General features: G+C 38.1%; 1 protein-coding gene across 1 annotated transcript in view; it reads right to left on the bottom strand.

The window, feature by feature from the left end:
- The window catches only part of ADGRV1 (adhesion G protein-coupled receptor V1), a 358,311-nt gene that overhangs the window by 135,846 nt on the left and 204,437 nt on the right, over positions 1-18,028 (bottom strand). The window contains exon 87 of the mRNA XM_059836928.1: positions 11,379-11,557. Within this exon, the coding sequence (XP_059692911.1) occupies positions 11,379-11,557 (179 nt within the window). The remainder of the gene's footprint in view (positions 1-11,378; positions 11,558-18,028) is intronic.

Below are 18,028 nucleotides of genomic sequence, written 5' to 3'. Positions count from 1 at the left end.
AGACTTGGAGCTAACCGGCTGCTTGCAGCTGTGTGTGCAGAGATGTGAAACACCCCCTGTGCAAACACAGCCTCTGCCCCAGAACACCTGTGCAGCTGGAGCTACAAGTTCACCCCTGTGTAGCTTCACAAGAAATCTGTGTGAAGAAATCTCTGTATGATATGCAAGTTTTTCATAAACACATAGCCATGATGTTCTACCAGCTGTTTCCCATGTTATCCATCTTCCTCCATGGCAAGAAATTTTGATGCGAAAATATTAAAAATTTCTGGTTCAATTTGCCCTATTTACCTAAGAGAGAGAGTGTGTAAGAACTCAAATCAGAGGGAAAGAATTGCTCTGGAATTTCGGCTAAACAATTCATTGAGAAAGACTGTATATACCTAAGGAATTATTTTGAAATACAAAATGAAAAGGTGAGTGCTTTCCCTGCAGCTGCATCTAAAGAATTCCAGCATGATGTTACTCTTGCTTTTGTTTACTCACTTTTCCTCAAAAGGAAATGGAGATTTTCTCTAGAACACTGAACACCATCTGCTCATGGGTCAAATTAAGCAAATCTCAGAGGACTCATAAGAGCTGCCCCAAAGAATCCTGTGCAGCTGTGAAACAAGTCACACCCTTGTAAAAAAACATTTTGAAATGCCTGAAATCAAATACTTATGCCCCAAGCTGAACACAGTTAGACTGATTGTTTTGATTCAGTGCTGCACTCTGCCTCAGTCACCTCATCAGGATGATGGGAAAATGAGCAACCCAAGAAATCTCTTATTGCCCCTAAAATTGTGGAGGTTGTTTGGTATGAAGAAAAATGAAAGCTGCATTTGTATTTGATTAATTTAAATTAGTTTACGTCTCATACAGATTAACTCAGAGATAGGTCCATATGTTTTATTTCATATAGAATTCCTAACTCAGAAAATAATTATTTTCCTTATATTTTGCACATATGTTTTAAGTGAAATGCTAAGTTTTTAATAATGGTTCTCCCAGATTTTATAGAGTGAAAATGTGGCATCAACTCTTTGCATTATTTAGTTTCCTTTTCATTTCTTTTGTCTATGCAGCAAAAGAAAGAGGAAAAAGAATGAGGGAAAGAGGAGAAGGAGGGAAAAAAAGGTAATGAAAATACAGTTAGACTGTTTTGGTTAAGAAATGTAAGCTCAGAAACAGCAGAATTAGAATTGTCAGAAATTAAGTCAAGGCTTGCCCATTCTTGTTTACATTTGGACAGACTGTCCCAGCAGTTTTTTGAAAGCCAAATCTACGTCCATTGGAATTACTGCTAGAAATTTGATCCTATCATCTTTACTGACATGTCAAAAGTAATTATGAGTAGCACCATACTCATTAATGGATGTACCCACAGAGTAAATATCAACAATAGAACACATAGGGGAAAATCCAATCCTCCACGAACAAAGGATGAAGAAATGCCAAGATGTTGTTTTGGAACAGCAAAGAACTGAATCTTTGGAAGATTCAGTCTGAGTCAGTGTGTGCAACAATGAAGTGGTCAATAAACCAGACCTATTGCATAATAAAGCAAAAATCCAATTTCCTTGTTGCTCTCTCCTGCTGCTGTTATTGTAGAGTTAAACAGTTGGAAAAATGGGAAAATGAAAATGCCTAAACAATGCTTTTCTATACTGAGTACCCAAAAGATCATCGGCTGTTGTTTTAGAACACAGCTTATTGTGCTTCAGTGTTGTCATTATATGATCCTCTGGAAATTTCTCTGAACAATTTTATACCTAGTTTTTTAACCTTTTTCATTGTTTTTGTCTTTGTCTTTTTCCTTTTTTCTTCCTACTGTGAAAGTTAATACTAAAGAAAAACAGTTGCCAAAGAAGAAGCAGCAAAGACCCAGCATAAGCACTACACTAATACAGTTGAGACTTCTAAGGCACTGGAAGCTCTGCAGTCCAGAAGTCCCAGAAGATTTGCCGCCTTCAGCATTTGACAGGAAACTAAGCTGACAGAAATCTGCTTGAAATCTCTTAGAGCATGGCTCTTGCTAACACAACAATTTTAAAATTACATAAGGAGTTATGTGTCTGATTTCAGTTAAGTATCTTGCTATTTAAGGCTTGCTCTTCATCTGTATGAGTCATTATCAATGACTTTGAAACTACAATATATTGTTGTGGCTATGCTTTTGGTTTTTTACTATTTAAGACTTGTTACAGTTTCTCCAATGCCAGAAAATATTTCCCTAGTACTATGTTTTAAGGCAGACACTCTAATCTTACTTTTCCTATGCATTCTCTAAACCAACGATTTACTACTAATCTAGCTGAAAAAGAAGACACTTCCATGTGCAAACTGTTAAACATAAATAAAGCTCAGGTTCACAGTCCTGTCCTCTAGCAAGAAGAATAAAATCAGCAAAACATGTTTTTTCATACTGACAATTAAATGTAATACTAGTAACACAAATCTGTCTGCTAAAGCTGCATTCCTTTTAATCATATGCATCTTAGTAAACTTAGTACAGGCCAGAGAGATATGCCATTGTTTACTGTGGCTTTTACATTGGGCAGACAAGAGTTTGCCTTCCCAAGTACAACTTATTGCACTAAATACACTAAAACTTACTTCATGGAACTAAAATCTGCGCACAAAATTGAGTGATTGTAGAACAGCCCTGTGGGGAAATTAAAAAAAAAAAACAAAAAAAACCCCACCCCACCCAACCAAACAAAAATCCTACTATTTTTTTTCCACCTCTTTTTTAGAAAGATCACATACAAGAAGGTATATATATGGACTTCATTTGTCAGTATTAATGGGGTAGTCAGAACTAGAGGCTGGTACTGATCTCAATTTTGCTTATCTTAGCATTTCTCAATTTATTCTGGCATATCAGATGAAGGTTTTTCTAAGTTGGTGGAAAACAGATAAACTGAGAATGATTTGGTTTAGTAGCAGTAGGCTGTATTTTAATGATTAAAGATGACAAAGTAGGAGGGATGAATTTACTAGTTACTTGTACAGCTTCAAAAAAAATATGAAGCTTTTAAAAGCTATCAATGACAGGGATGCAAGAGTTCATCCTGCAGATGTTCTTTGATACTCCTGTCATAATACTACAGGGGCTTCAGAAAAGTTTCTGGAGTTTTTTTGGGCACAAAAAATCCCTTCATCTGAACCTGTTTGAAGGATCAGGCCTCACAGGCATTAGTGAGTCCAACTTTCACCCATAACAACCTGTCTTTTTAATTCCTTACCATGACAGCATGATACCATGATTTGTCAGAAATTAACCATCCCATAATGATTGTAAATTTTACTATAACAAATATTCTTCTCTACTCATGTTTCAAAATTCCATCAGTCAAAGCAGCCAGAATTTCTCTTTCTTTATTGTAGTTTTAAAAAGCACAGTACAATGATTATCCCAGATTCTGATGTGCTCCAATAAATATTTGCCAATATGTGAAAGACATTCAACCCCCCACTACTGTCCCCAACAATTTCTCCTCACTGAAACTTATCTTGGTCATGAGGCATAAGAGAAAAGTAATTAAAGCCACCCCATTTAGAAGTGAGGTATTTTTCAATAATCCTTAGAAGCTGGTAGCACATCAGATTACCTGCGTTTCTTTGGAAACACAGGAAAAGTTTAGAAAATCAAGCACAAGTACAGGATACAAAAAGGTCAAACTTTGTTCTTTATTAACTTATTCTGTAGGTTTTTCCTTATATAAATATGTGTGTATGTATATACATGCATAAGAATGCCTGTAGTGTGGCGCTGTGGCAACATAATTGAAGTAGCTCTGGTTCATCAGAAACATTTAGTAGTAGCTGCTACACGCTACTACTACTACTATCCACATTTATACTGCTACTACAGTAGCAGTAGCTCATGATGGTTTAATTTACTATGCAGAAAAGGACACAGTGCAAATGGTGAGAAATCAGTGGGAAAAACTGCAGACTTTTTGCCCCCCAACTTCAGCTGAGTGGTTTGTGAAGCACTTGGTTTTGCATACAGACAGTCAAGCATCATTCTGTGCTGAGGTCTAGCAGTTTGGAATAACTTTGAAATCCTAGATGATGTGCTAGTGAACTGAGGAGAGAGGAGGTGGAAAAATTCAGATAATAGTAAAAAGAAGCTGGAGAGAGAGGGCCATGCAGGGAGACACTTCTAGTCCATGAAGAATATAAAACCAGGCATTAGAGGATGGTAATTCCTCTGAGATAATAGGTAATTCCTCACCCAAACCCCTTCTTCTTAGTATGTCTTTGAGTTAAATTAAAATACCTGCATGTTTTTGTGGCACTTCTTAGCTATTTTCTTACCTATTACTGCCTGTAAAACTCTGGTGATTCAAACATGCTCATGGCTGAATTCAGCTCTTTTGAAATGATATGGAAAAGGAGACATGAGACTGTCGTGGTTTGAGGGGAAATGGTTTTTGGGGATGGTGTGGTCAGGCCAATCGGTGTCCAGATTTTAATATTGGCGCCTGGTTTGTCCACTGAGGGCATGGATACGCCTCTGAGAACACAGCAGGTTAAAAGCTGTGAACTCCCACTGAAAGCTCCTTTTGAGTTCCTGCCCTGGGCCAGAGGAGACCTCCCCTGTCCAGCTCCGAGCTGGGCAGGGAGGGGGAGGGGAGCCATGCGGTCGGAGGGAGGTAGGCCAGGCCTGGGCCGAAGGGTGGAGGAGCATTGCACTGCCAGGGCTTCGGGCAGCCATCCCCCATTCCCCCCCCGGAGGGAGAGAGAGAGAGCAGACTGTGCCTGTGATAGCGCGGCTGGAGTGAAGGAGAAGGGGGGGGTGCCCAGCAGGGCAGCCAGCCGTGGGAGTTCATGAACCAAACCGGCAGAGCCTGGGACTTTTAACCCTTCTTGGGACGATGGAAACCTTGCAAATGCTGATTCCTCCTGGAGTTGGTGAGATTGAGAGAAGTTGAGAAGAATTCTAGGTGGGAGGAGATGATGGAGTGGCTTTTGGCTGGACTTTTCTTCGATAGCGATGGACAGAACCCTTGAGTTCCTGTGACACAGAGACTGCATTCTAGGGGGAGGCAAGGGCTCAGAGCCAGGAGAGTGCGGTGATGTGAAGGTGTGTGAACAGAGACGACGGGTGAGGAGGGTGGTGGTGGTGCCCTCCATCTCCGAAGAAGAAGAAGAGGAAGATGATCTCTGTTCGAGAGACCCCTCAGCCCCAGGGGGTGAAACATGGGGGGGACAGGTGTCCCAAAAGGAGAGGGACTGTGCTCTTTTTTGGAACTGGACAAAGCATCCTTAAAGGGAAAAAACCCTAGAAGCAGCTCTGGTCAATGTGCAGTGGTGAGAGCACTGGACATGGAAGGAAGAGGCCACGATGGCCAAATGTTCTCCGGGCAGTGCCACACGTGACACGGAAACATGAGAAGTTTCGACTGCTTCCTGGGTGAAGTCTGTGGTGCAAGAGGGACTCCTCTCTTCTCGAAGAATTGAGAATTGATTATCCAAAGGGTGGTAACGGAATTAGGAAATTTGATGGGGGGAGGAGGAGGAAATTTGGAAGGTTTTCATCCTGTGTTCTGTGTGTTTTTTCCCTGTAGTTTTATGTTAATAAAGTTTTTTTCCTTTCAATCGTAAGTTGGAGCCTGCTCTGCTCTGTCTCTGATCACATCTCACAGTAGGTACCAGGAAAAGAGGTTTTCTCATGGAAGCACTGGCATTTCGCCAGGCTCAGACCATGACAGAGACTTAATCCAAATGCTCGGACAGAAATTAGCTCACTCAAGCTAAAATATTCTTGTTACTGGTCTTTGGTTTAGAGAAAGCAGATTTCCATTTTAGGGAACAGCTAGTAAGGCAGGGATCTGTTCCTGGGATGTGTGCCAACACTGAGACAGTCATTCAACTGGGTGAGACCCAAAGCAGCACCCACTATATTTCTGACTGGGTTAAGGGTCAGTGCACTAGACTGACAGACATTCAGTCAGAGAAACCATGGCACAAAGTGCCCATGACTCATTGCAAAAGGCCTGGTACCAAAGCACATTTTTTATGGAGTTTCTTGTCCCAATAATGTTAACAATGGCTCTGCCCTGGTTTCAGTTAGTTTTAGTAGATGGTACAAGTGCTGTGTTTTGGATTGGAATGAGAATGGTACTGATAAGACACTAATGTTTTGGGGTTTTGCTAGTCATATTTACCCTTAGTCAAGGACTTTTTCTTCCTTGTCTCATGCTCTGTCATGAGACAGAGAAAAGGTCGGTAAAATAAACTGGAAGGACAGGTGACCTGAACTGACCAAAAGTTCTGTGTCTCCACACCACAGAACTTCATGGCCAGTATATAAAATGTTAAGTGCAGTCAATCTGGGTTCAGGAAGGAGTGTTTGGCATCACCCAGAAAAACTGGAGAGACAAATTGCACTGTGCATCCCTTTACAGAAAAAATATCATTGTTATGATTCTAATTATTAAGATTATGATAATTTTTAATTATTATTTTATTTTCTTTTCAAACAGTAAGTACTTTTTATCTCAATATACAAGTTTCACTTTGATTCTCCTCCCCATTCTATTGGGATGGAGGAGGAAGACAGGAAAAGGTAAAGCATGGTGTTTCATGTCCAGCTGGGCTTAAAACCATGGCAGGCTCATCTGTTCCCTGAGCTCTCCCTATGAGTAAAATTCAGAGAAACTGCAGTGTGAGCAAGCAACAAGAAGAGCTGTAACCCTTAATAAAAAATTTCATAGATCCAGCTTCTTTAGCTTAGTTTTTCTATCCCACAGATGTGGCTCCATAATCACAGATCTCATGATTTTCCTGCAAAAATACTCTGCTTTGAGCTGGACTGTAGAGGACACAGAAGTATTCTGGGTTTTTTAGAAAGGAATGTCACTGGAAAATCTTCTCCATTATTTCTCGTAGATATTTCATGACAATGACACAAAGAAGATATTTGAGAACATTTAGCTTAATCCTTTTTTTGCTATGAGAAAATATGAATCTGAATCCAAGTGAATGGATACATGTACAAATTAAAAGTATTGTAAAGAACATATCTACTTCTGTACTTTGTTTGCCACATGGTATTTTAAAGAGAAAAATGAATGTGTGACAGGGATCCTCCTGACAAAGGAGATAATTTCCTCCCTTGGTCAAATACAAGATTCTGGTAAAAGAGAGTTGCTTCTAGAAACTGGAGAGATTAACAGAGGGAAAAGAGCAAGTAAAAGCCAAGACACAGACAGAATCACAGAATTAATTTGGTAGGAAAATAGATCTGAGATCATTGAGCCCAACCTATGACCGAACACCAGCAACTAGACGATGGCACTAAGTGCCACACCCAGCCTTTCCTTTAACACCTCCAAGTGACTTCACTACGTCCCTGGACAGCCCATTCCAATATGTAGTCACTCTTTCTGTGAAGAACCTCCTCTGGTGCAGCTTGAGACTATGTCCTCTCATCCTGTCACTGGTTGTCTGGGAGACTAGGCTGATTCCCTCCTGGCTACAATCTCCTTTCAGGGAGTTGTAGAGAGTGATAAGGCCTCTGCTGAGACTTATTTTCTCCAGGCTCAGCCTCACTTCACAAGACTTGTGCTCCAGACCCTTCCCCTTCTCTGAACACACTCAAGCACCTAAATGTCCTTCCTAAATTGAGGGGTCCAAAACTGAACCCAGCACTCGAGATGTAGCCTCACTGGTGCCCAGTACAGGATAGTCACTATTCTGGTCCTACTGTGCACACATTTCTGACCCAGACCAGGATGTCTTTGGCCTTCTGAGCCACCTGGGCACAGCTTTTGTTCAGCCAGTTATTGACAAGCACCCTCAGGCACTTTTTTTGCTGGGCACTATCCAGCCGCTCCATTTCCAGCCTGTAGCTCTGAACGGGGTTGTTGTAGCCAAAGTGCAGGACCCAGCACTTGGCCTTGTTGAACCTCAGGCCATTGGTTGGCCCATCAACCCAGCCTGTCCATGTCCCTCTGCAGAGCTTTCCTACCCTCCTGCAGGTCAACACTCCTGTGTAACTTGGTATCGTTCACACACTTGCTAATGATAGACTCAATCCTCTCATCCAGATCATCAATAAAGATAAGTAAATGGGACTGGGCCAACACTGATCCCCAAGGAACAGGAACAAAAAAACTCCTACTTTCTGGGAACTAGAGGGAATTATAGCGTTGGTTACAACTAAAAAAAAAAAAAATGGGTACACCATGACAAAAATCATGTTTGAAATACAGCATTTGCAAAGATACAGTGGACAGGGAGATGTTTGCTTATAAACTTTTAATTTTTATTCTGTCAAGTGTAATAATTTCTAATTTTCTCATTTTCAAAGGTTACTGTTTTAGCTTATACTCTAATAAATAAAGTCCTTTGGCCTTCCTATGTGAATTCGATTTCAAGAAGGTCTAGTGAGACTCAAAGCCTTAAAGCAGCAACAAGAGCAGTTCCTGAGCTTATAAAAGCTCGGTAGGTAATAAAAAAAGTAGGTAATAGATATAAAATAGCCAAGCAGGAAAAGATCAAACTCACCTTTCAGAATAAATTTTTTTATTAAATAAAGAAAAACTTATGAACAGATGAATTTTCAACAAGACAAAATTCACCTTAAAAATCAAATTCAAAAGCTTACTGTGGTTCCCAAACTCTAGAGAGTCAAGCATTGGCTGCATTCTTGGTATATACAGCTGGACCTCATTTCTGAAAATCATTCCATTAAGGTTCTGAAAATTTTTATCTTAAACAGAGTGGTGTTTTTTTAATAGATCCCTTAAAGTACAGACACAGTTCTCCTAATATGGTGAAAAACATAAAGAGGCAAATCCAAACTGTAGATATTAACAAAGAGATGTATAGCACAATAAAGGGTAAGAGAAAGAGAAATCTGAATAATTACATAAAATCTAGCTCTCTCCGGTTTCCTCCTGGTCACTTGTCACTCTCTAAAACTTATAGAACAAAGATGCAAGTAAAAGAGCTAAAATAGAAATCTTTGTCAGTAAAGTAGCTTTCTAACTGCTCATGTAGCCCTGAAAAATTCAGTGCTGTTGAAAGTTGGTGAATGAACCACACCCATTTGCAAGCTTTGCCCTAACTCATCTGAGTTAGTTAGTTTCTGAGATCAGAAGCCAGAATTGTTTAATGACAAGTACCAGCTTTTGCTCACAAACATGAGTTTAAAGGTTAATTATGCTACACTCACTGGACTTGTACTCAAGAGATGGCCCAGAATTCTAAAAGATGTTATAAAAGAACTCTGTACTACTTTAAAATTGCGCAGAATCAGCATCTTTTCTAGGCTTATTCAAAGAGACTTCAACCTTTGCAGCTGTGCAGTAGGGGAATCAGCAAAGGGAGGAGTGAAAGAGCCCTTCTGGGTCAGTTCGGTCTTTCACTCATCACTGAACTCCAACCTTAAAAAAAAAAGCTGCTTGGTGGCATTTATACAGACAAATTTACCAGTATTAAAAAAAAAATAAATCACACAATGCCTAAGAGAGAACTGTTCATACCATATATAAACACTGCTAATTTTTAAAGTAATAAACAGTATACTATTGGTTTATACTGTGATATGGACATGGGAGTCACAGTATAAAATACAGACATTTTTGTTTAGAATTTGTCATATCTGGAGGGAAACTCTACCCTCATACTTCCTCTGAAGCACAAAAAAACCCCATGGCTGAACTCATTTTTTGTTCAGTGCAAGCATAAAATGAACTTCTCCAAACACAGCTATACTGTTGGCTATTAATAGTGCCCATGGCATACTGGTTAAGAACAAAACAGTTGGTCAGACACCACAGTCATGCAGAAATGGGTTGCCTGAAGGAGTGATCACTTAGGAGAGAGTTAGGATAACAGGCTTCACTACTTCTGTTACTTTAACCAGTCTTACAGCTCTCATGCGTGAGGAGTTCTTGCCAGCACACTACTGTTCTCAAACCATTTTTGAGGCTGATTCTGAAGTCAGTATGCAATGACTTGGGATTTGGAAATCTCTTTGTCACTTTTTCCACTACTGCATTCTGGCTTGGAGAAAACAAACCAAGTACTGTAGTTCAATCTCTCCCCATTTCTACATTCTGTCTTTCAAAGTCATCTTGTATAAATAAGAACCAGCCTTACAGTGCTCTTCAAATCAGGAATTAGCATTGATGCTATTTATGAAAATTTTTGCAGATATCTCTTAGAGTGGTCACTTAGAGTGAGATAGAATAAGCTGCACATTCACTAAGCTTGGGATGATTTCTGGCATTTTCCACTGTTTTAGAATGCTGGAAAAGTTTTATATTTAATTTGGGCAATGGGTTGGACTAAGTAATTTTCCTCTACTGAACAATTTAATCAGAATTGTAAGGTTTTTCCTTGTTTTTCAAAGAATAAGACATGGACATCAAAAGAAAACAACTGGAAAACTGTTTCATACATAATTATACCATCAGCTCACAGTTTGGCTGCAGTCACAGAACTTCATGATGTTACATACATTTCTTGTCCCTACTATGCACAAAGAAGCATTTTACCATAAAGAAAAAGACACGTTTTGTGAAGAAATATTGATGTGTATGGCATGGTATACACCTATGGAGCAGTCCTTGACATAACATGAACATCAGCAATGGTTTGTTGTTCTGGACCTAGTTATATTTCTGAGTTGAGTTGGTGTCTATGATTGTAGAACTTCAGCCAACATGGTCACACAACTTGTGGTACCCAATGTAACGCATTTACATCAAAATCAGTTATTCCTGCTTACCATGCACAGTACAGATTCACACACAACAATATTTATAAGGCCGTGTGTGTGTGTGTGTGTGTGTGTGTGTGTGTGTGTGTGTGTGTGTTTATGTATACTTGCATATATTTAGACATCAGTGTGAAATTCAAGTATCTACTCACAGGAATTCTCTTGGTGTGACAAAAAACACAACACTAAATTTTGTTCTCCTACAATGGAATGATGCAGACTGTATCTTCCTCTTTTATTAAAGACAGATGAATATTCTCCTGCTGTGGGTCTACCCTGAAAGCAATGTCGTATGTTGTTTTCATAAAAAGAATTTGTACATTTTAAAAAGAAGATGTGTTTATTTTCTGCACATGAAGCATGCAATTGTGATACAAAATCAATAAGTATCTTATTCTTATATCCGAGAAGAGCTATCATCACAGATTAAGTTTGCCAGAAAAGAAGCCAGAGGAAAAAAAAAGGTAGGAAAGAGCAAAAAAATTTATTTATGTATCTCCACTTAAATGCATCTGGTTCTATGAAGATATACTGTTTTAATTATGACAGTTTTCTATACTTATAAATGACTCTCCACATGGAAGAAAAATTAAATACAAACCAAAATAGACAGTACAATGCCTAGTTCATGCTTTTTTAAGGAAACACTTACAGATCACTGTAGACAAGGCCATAAATCTGTGCTGTGCTGTGATGGTAGATTCCTCTCAGGATAATTAGAAGAAGGATAACAACAAAAGCCGGAAGCCCCCAACTCAGAAGAAAGTAAAGCAGATAGCGCCTCTCTGTGTGCTCATCATTCATCACAAGGACATACCAGAAATTAACTGCCTGAAGAATAAAGCACAAAACCAATCAGTAGACTTGCTGGTCATAAACTATGCCAAAAACCAAATTACTCTGAAGGTCACAATGCAGCGTATTTCTGCCCCAGGGCAGGTGTACATATAAATGCTATTCAACAAAAATACTTTGTCCTCACTTTTTCTCCTTAAGTAATGAAAAGACATTATAAAAAACAATAAGCTTATTTATATAACTATTTTAAATTAGACTAACAGAGAAAGAGACACCCTGTTTAGTAGAGAACACTACTTTTGCATTGTAAAAATAGCTTTCTGGGGCAAAAGTCACTTTTTTGTCTAGATATTTATACCTTCACATAGAAGACTAGCATATAGTACTTCTAAATCTCATCTGTATTTATTATTTTTATTTTATTGTTCAGCTGTATGTATCTTGTAGGAAACACACAAAGCTCCTTTGATGGTTCTGTGATCCTGTTCTGGGCTCAGCAGGACAATACAGACATGAGCAAGTCCAGCAATGGTTCATGTGGATGATAGAGGGATGTAAAACTTCTCCCATGAAGGGAGGCTTAGGGAGCTGTGGCTGTTCAGCCTGGAAAGAGGATGCTCAGGGGAATCATATCCATAGGTATAAACATCTGATAGGAGTTAGTGACAAAGGAGACACTTTCCTCAGTGATGCCCTGTAGTGGGGCAAGAGGCAATGGGCCCAAATTAACACATAAGAAGCTCCACCTGCATTCAAGAAAAAGTTTTCTTACTGTGAGGGTGGTCAAACACCGGGCCAAGATGCCCAGGGGGGTTGTGGAGTATGTGTCCTTAGATAATCAAAACCAAACTGACCATGGTCCTGAGCAACCTGCGCTAGTTGTTTGAGGTAGGGTGTTACACTAGACAGCCTCAAGGTACCCCTAAAACCTCAACGGTTCTATGATTCTGAGTAATATATGCATAACGATTTGAGAAAAAACTGCAAATAAATGAATGTAAACTCACAGGCATCTCTAAAACAGTCTGTGTTTTCTTATGATCAACTCATCATCAAACAGCATAATGTGGTTTAAAACCTTGTATGAATCAAAATAGTGGAATAACTGAAACCCCTTGAAAGAATTGGTAGTATGAGTAAGGAAACCCTTCAAGTAAAGCAGAAAACATACAGCTTGGATATTTGAGTTTTCTTTAATTTGTTCATAGTAGAAACACTGTCATGTGTGAGCATTTTTTAAAGCACATCTACACACTATTGTCTAATAAACAACTCAGCCGTCCATAATAAAATATTTTTTAAAAAAATTTTTCTTCACTTTCTCCATTTAAAAAATGTTATATCTACAGGTCTGCATGCTATATTATGATTTCTGATCTTTTATATGAGGTGCAAAAGGGATTTTTTTTTTTTGCATATAAGGTGTCTAATTTGAGCTTGTGCCTTTAAGCATGTCTTGTCAGTCAATGGAGACAGAACAGGCACCTTCAGCCACTCATTAATCCTAACACAACCATAATCATCTCTCTCTATGGCCTACACAAGGGTTTAATATAATACTGTTGATTTACATGCTTCATTTTCAGCCATCTATTGTAGTAAGTAAAAATTCATATACTGTGACAAGACCACACAACATGATTATTTTATTGAGGGGAATTTTACACATTTCCCTTGGTCAAAGGCTTGTCTACCCCTTTGTTCAGGAACACTTAATTTTCACATTAAAGTGCTTAATTAGTCATTTCTGGATTCCTTCTGTAGGTCTCATTAGTTACCTATCATTTCAGATTTTTTTCTGTGATTTATATAGTATGAATATACAACACTTTCATTGATAATAAAGCACATTGCATGGTAGCAACTTGTTTAAAAAAGGTTAGAAATTGTTTTAAATGCCTTTTTTAGAGAATGAGATTTCATAGCTATATCCAGTGTATATAATAATATTAATTATGTAATAACTATTTGGGCTTTTTTTAGGCTTTTTTTGGTGATTGGTGATATATGAACACAGGCAAAGTTTATTTTCCCTAAAAGATCACAGGTAAATCCCACCACATAATTGCAACCATTCTGTGCAGGTTGAAAGAACACAGAAAAACTATGAATTCCATTGTTGAATGTGCATTGGAAGAAAATATTAAACAGATGAAAATTGTATTTGGACCAAAAAATCCATAGCTTGTGGAAATATTTCTTTGTTCTGTTCACTTTTATGTGGGACTGAAAACTCATTCAAAATTCTATTTGTCACTTCATGTCAGTAAACATACTTCAATTACATGCCCTTATAGTGCCGGCTAGGCTGTGCCTCACTGAAAGCACTTCCCGACAGCAAAATCCTTGAACTATACATGCCATTACACTCAGGCACTGTTGGTTCTACTAATTCTGACAATCTGGTGAACATTGTTCTCAGTCACCCAACTGAAATTCCTTTCTATGAAGTCATACCTTATGTCCTAGTTCTGTGTTTGGTTAGCCATATTTAGTTATTTCACCACATTTATCACAGCTGCTGTAAAGGTGTAAGTGAGGTTGGATTATCCACATTTTCTGCACCGTCTCATTTGTATTTTGATAATTACTAGTTCTTATATTCAACCCCTTTGGATGCTTCAAAATCTAATCAATTAAATAATACAGGAGCTAATTTTAGCAAATCCTTTCCTGTTGCTATTCTGCAACAAGTACCAGTTCAACAGAAAAAAAAATGTACAGTCCATTTTCCAGCTGCTCAGGTGGAAGAACAAATGTGCAAGTTGTGATTTGGTCTGATATAGAATGCAAAATAATTGTTTATTCACGTGACACTCTAATGAGATAATGTGAACTTCAGTGAAGGTTTTTTTCTCTTTAAATTAAGCAATTAATGGAAATTACATTCTCAAACCTGGGACACATTTATTTAATTGTTTAATTATTAATTCACTTATCTTTAGTTATAATCAGAGAATTTTAGAATTTTTTGTTTTGGAAGGGGCCATCTGGTTCCCCATCTCCCACCACAGGACATTTTGCACTGGACCAGTGTCTTATTACCAGCCAGAATAGGGTTAATTTTTGCAGTAGCCATGGCTGGGACCTAGAGGTTTTCCTATATCACCTCCCATCACTGCTGGGGGTTGGGGAAGGGACTCTTCTGGGGAGAAGGGGTTTGTTCTGGGTCAGTGCAGTGTGGTCGAGGGAGCAGCTGTGTGGGGCTGTTTCTGTGTGAGTCTTTCACCTCTTTCTTGTACCCTCTGTCAGTACTGTAGTACTGTTTGCTCCCTTATCTCATTGCTGTTTCCAGCACATTGCTCTTTTCTCAACCCATGATCTTTGCAGGTCAGAGGTGGGGAGAGGCTGGGAGCAAGAGAGGAGCACATGGATTCAGTGGGAGCACTAAACTGGAGAATACCAGCCCTAAAGGAGGACAACAAAGTTGCTCAAAGTCTCATCTCCAAACTGCCCTTGAACACTTCCAGGAATGAAGGAGCCACAACTTGGGCAACCTGTTCCACTGCCCCACCACCTGTGATAATCTGCAGATAGCTGGCAAACAGCAAGTGCAAAATACTTTAAATAAAATAATTTCCAATTCAGTAGGAATACTTTTATTTTCCTTCTTTCTTCTTTTTACAAATAGTTGGAGGTGTCATTTTCTAATAATTGTATTCTTTTATATAATTCCTTTTTTGAAGCTGTTAAGCAGTCTACTAATTATTCTTAAAATATAAAGCATCAAACTTACATTAAGATCAGTAGACATCGTACAAGTCTGACACAAATTTATAGAAATTTACAGAAAATGTAAAGTGCCATTAAATTGATGCAGAAGATTCAGGTACGGGTGATAGCAAGTTCATGATTTTCATTCTGGTTTGCTTGTTGAATTGACACTTTCACCGATAATTTAATTCACTCTAGCAATAGCTCAAGAAAGCACAAAGAATCATATTTTTCCATAATTTTACTCTGTGTCAGAATTGGCAAGTGAAAATTACAGATTTTTTTTTTTAATAACAACTTCTATTTTTTTTTCTGTAACTTACTTTTTGCTACACGTTAGAAAATACTAAGAGAAGAAACTTATTTTCCTTGTCATGATGAAAGACACTTTTAGTGCATGCTCCTAAGATAAATCCATTTGAAAATACAGGTTTGTGCTCTTCAGCTGTACAAAGGGACACTCGTCAGGATGAAAACATCTGGGTATCTGACATTAATATAAGGCAAATATTACAGGCCCCTAAAGAGCCATTTGCACCTTGCTTACTCCTTTTCTTTTGTAGTTAGGAAAGCTTCGTCTTTTTAAAAATTGGGTAATGCTATCAACTTTCTGTAGCTTCTCCATATAAAAAGCAAGGACCAAGATCATGCAATAAAAAAGGAAGAGGAAAAACAGACAAGCAAGGATGATTTGATGGAATCTTTGTCCTGATGCTGAAGGTGACTTCTGAGATCCTTTCCATTCTTACATTTCAGTCAATATCTGAATAGTAGTTACATTTGTAGCAGAAACATTAATATTGAATATGTCTACAAATACAAGAAGCTAAAAAGAGAACAAGAATTAAAACATGAAGCTATACATAAATTGTTTTGTTAAGAGCATTGACGTAAGACAAAATATTAAGCATAAATACTATACCTAACACCATGCAGAAGATAGAAAAACTATAAAACAAAAGAAATGTAAGGAATTTATCCTGGAGTCTATAAAGTGAAGATCTTTGATCTGGACCCCAGAAATAAATCTGTGAATGTCCGACTGTACTGTTAAATCTGTTTTCTTTAGGGTTTTGTTTCCTGGAAATGTTGCTCTACCACCTTAAAATTGCCTGGATTTTGTGGATGTTTCAGTTTCACATACCTGCACGGTGTTTATACTTGATTATCACATTCACCTGTTTTTGTATCTTGTGATCGAGGCAGCCATTTGCAGATTTGTGTGACGTAAGTCAGTGATCAAATATACGCACTATGCTATGCAGCCTCCTAAAGGGCAGTGACTGCACAAAGGACACAGAATCTTTTCCTGTATTTCTCTTCTTTTTTAGACATAAGTATTTAAGTCACATTTAAGTATAAATATATTATTCATTCTGCTTTTCAAATCATGTATATAAAGTATACTATGCTGAGAAATGCAAACATTAATTTCCCAGACTTTTAAGACTGCTGTTCAAACAGAAGTAGCACCCAGACTTCCCAAACCAATCTGGTTTCCTCTTGGATCCACAAGATTTTCTAGAGTTGTCACCAATTCAAGCACAGAGATATTCCCAGCCCTCCTTCTTGTGCAGTAATATAGCTTACCCACTCCATAATGAGATATATAAATCCAAGACCTATTCCTACGCAACTGGAGCAAACTGTGGCTGAGGACTGGGTTGATCTATATTTCAGATTATTTATTTCCTTTTGGGTCTTTCAAAGTTTAGACTTATTCTCAGCTGAAGATATGCACCCACAAAAAGGAGAATCATCTTCATTCTGAGTCTTACTGCTGGGACCTCATCACTCAGCAGGCTGATGGATTCCTTCTTAAGCACTTTTGTACCGTCATATATGCATGAAGAGCCTTCATATTTAACACAAGCCTGAGGCTCCGCTAAATGCAATGTATTATGCAAATTCTTAGGATTTGACCAAAGTCTACTAAGAAAAAAAATTACACTGGATTTCAACTGCAGACATAAAAATTACCAACTGTTAACAATCAAATTTTCTGACTGCCATAATAAGTAATTCTTGCAACTTAATGCAATGTAAAACACATAGAATGAAATACTATCAAACACTGAATTGACAAAGCTTGAGGCATCCCAGTAAAAAAGAAAAATGTTACTTTGTCCCAATTAGCCAATGGTGAAGAGCCCTGAGGCAATTTCGAATAATGTCAATGAGCAACTGTGAGGAATATATTTTACAATTTACAAAATAATTTAGAGTAATTTAACCTACAAGAACATCATTTGCCAAGCAAAAAAGTTTCTCTACTGAGGCCATCTACATGTGACTTACCAAGGCTAATGAGCACAGCTGAGCTGCTGGAGAGGCCACTAGAGTTCTCAATGAATATGAGCCTGACATATTCCAGCAAAACACCACATATTACATGAATATTACTAGAAGAGGAAATTGCATTTACAAGCAGCCTAATTTGCAATTCTTGGTTTGGCCTGACAGCCTGCATATTGGAGGATTTGTATGGTAAGATGTGGAGCTGCATATATAAAGCTGTATGCTATAATAAATGTGCTTGGGACAAATAATCTTAAAATAACAGAAAAATAAATCACTTAAATACTGGTGTTAAATATACATTTCTAAAGAAGGGCATAATAATGTATTTTTTCTAATAATACCACAGCTTATTGCTTTGACTAAATTACAACTAGTAATTTTCCATAATTCATTTGATTGCTCATGGAATTCCATGTTAGTTCAATTGTTTTTTCCACCATTTACTATTCTATAATATATCATATGAGAGCTTGAGTAATCTAGAGTAGT

Source organism: Haemorhous mexicanus, chromosome Z (assembly GCF_027477595.1).
Source record: "Haemorhous mexicanus isolate bHaeMex1 chromosome Z, bHaeMex1.pri, whole genome shotgun sequence".
NCBI lineage: Eukaryota > Metazoa > Chordata > Aves > Passeriformes > Fringillidae > Haemorhous > Haemorhous mexicanus.
The sequence above is the reverse complement of the archived record's forward strand: the minus strand, read 5'-3'. Positions and strand labels throughout refer to the sequence as shown.